Consider the following 905-nt stretch of genomic DNA (forward strand, 5'->3'; position numbering starts at 1 on the left):
TTGTGAAATTGGCTCCTCCACACTAAGAGGCTCTGTATCTTCTTCTTCAACAGGAATAAATGGTGACACCTCGATCAACTTATACAACTATTATATGACAAAAAGTAAACATAAGTTTTCAGAACTAAAACAAATAAAACAAAAAATAGCTAGTAATTACATTAACTTACATTTTCATTATGGAAGTATTTTTTACAAAGAGAATCAAACTGTGGAGATTTCATTTCCGAATAACATAACATCCGAGGATAACCAGATTCTTGGAATTTCACAAATTGTTTTCCTGGAAAATAGGAATTACTTCCATAATCCAAACACAAAAGGCAAAAGGAAAGCCAAGTATATTGTAGCTATCCTTGTCTTTATCTTTGTCTTTTTCTTTCTCAATCTCATTCTCATTCGGCTTCAAACAACTCTTCAATGATTTTAATAGCGTGTCATAAGAAAGAGAGCCCCAGTTGAAAGAAGAGCAGAGTACATCATCATCGATAATTTTCATTATCTGCTCGGACACATTTCTATTCTTCCGCTTGCCCATCAAAACAGATTCAACAAAATAAATTGTTGCCAACTTCACAGCATCATCATCGCTGCCTACAAATGACGAAGCTGTACCATATGGGTGACTAGAAATAAAATTAAACAAATCACCCAACTCAATTCTATCCTTTCCGGGGAAATAGACTTTCGAAAGCCTATTCTCTTTCCCATGTAAACCTTTGATGTCCAGCGAGGAATAACACTTCAAACCAGTAATTAGATGAAATGCGTCACGTGTAAACTTAATTTCACGATCAAATACCTTGAATATCATCGAATCAGGGTCATTATTCACAATTTCTGAAAGCAATATACAGTGAATAAGTTTACCACAGAACTTCACACTTTGTAATTGGAAGAAGTTG

At 34.4% G+C, this 905-nt stretch overlaps 1 protein-coding gene across 1 annotated transcript; it reads right to left on the reverse strand.

Annotated features, from left to right (window-relative positions):
* Positions 1–268: 268 nt before the first annotated feature.
* LOC109222486 lies at positions 269–840 on the reverse strand (the record flags this gene model as incomplete). Its single annotated transcript, XM_019386840.1, has 1 exon — positions 269–840. A coding segment is annotated over one exon (572 nt), but the record flags the coding sequence as incomplete, so codon positions are not given.
* Positions 841–905: the final 65 nt, after the last annotated feature.

The sequence above is a fragment of the Nicotiana attenuata genome, unplaced genomic scaffold, assembly GCF_001879085.1.
Source record: "Nicotiana attenuata strain UT unplaced genomic scaffold, NIATTr2, whole genome shotgun sequence".
Taxonomy (NCBI): domain Eukaryota; kingdom Viridiplantae; phylum Streptophyta; class Magnoliopsida; order Solanales; family Solanaceae; genus Nicotiana; species Nicotiana attenuata.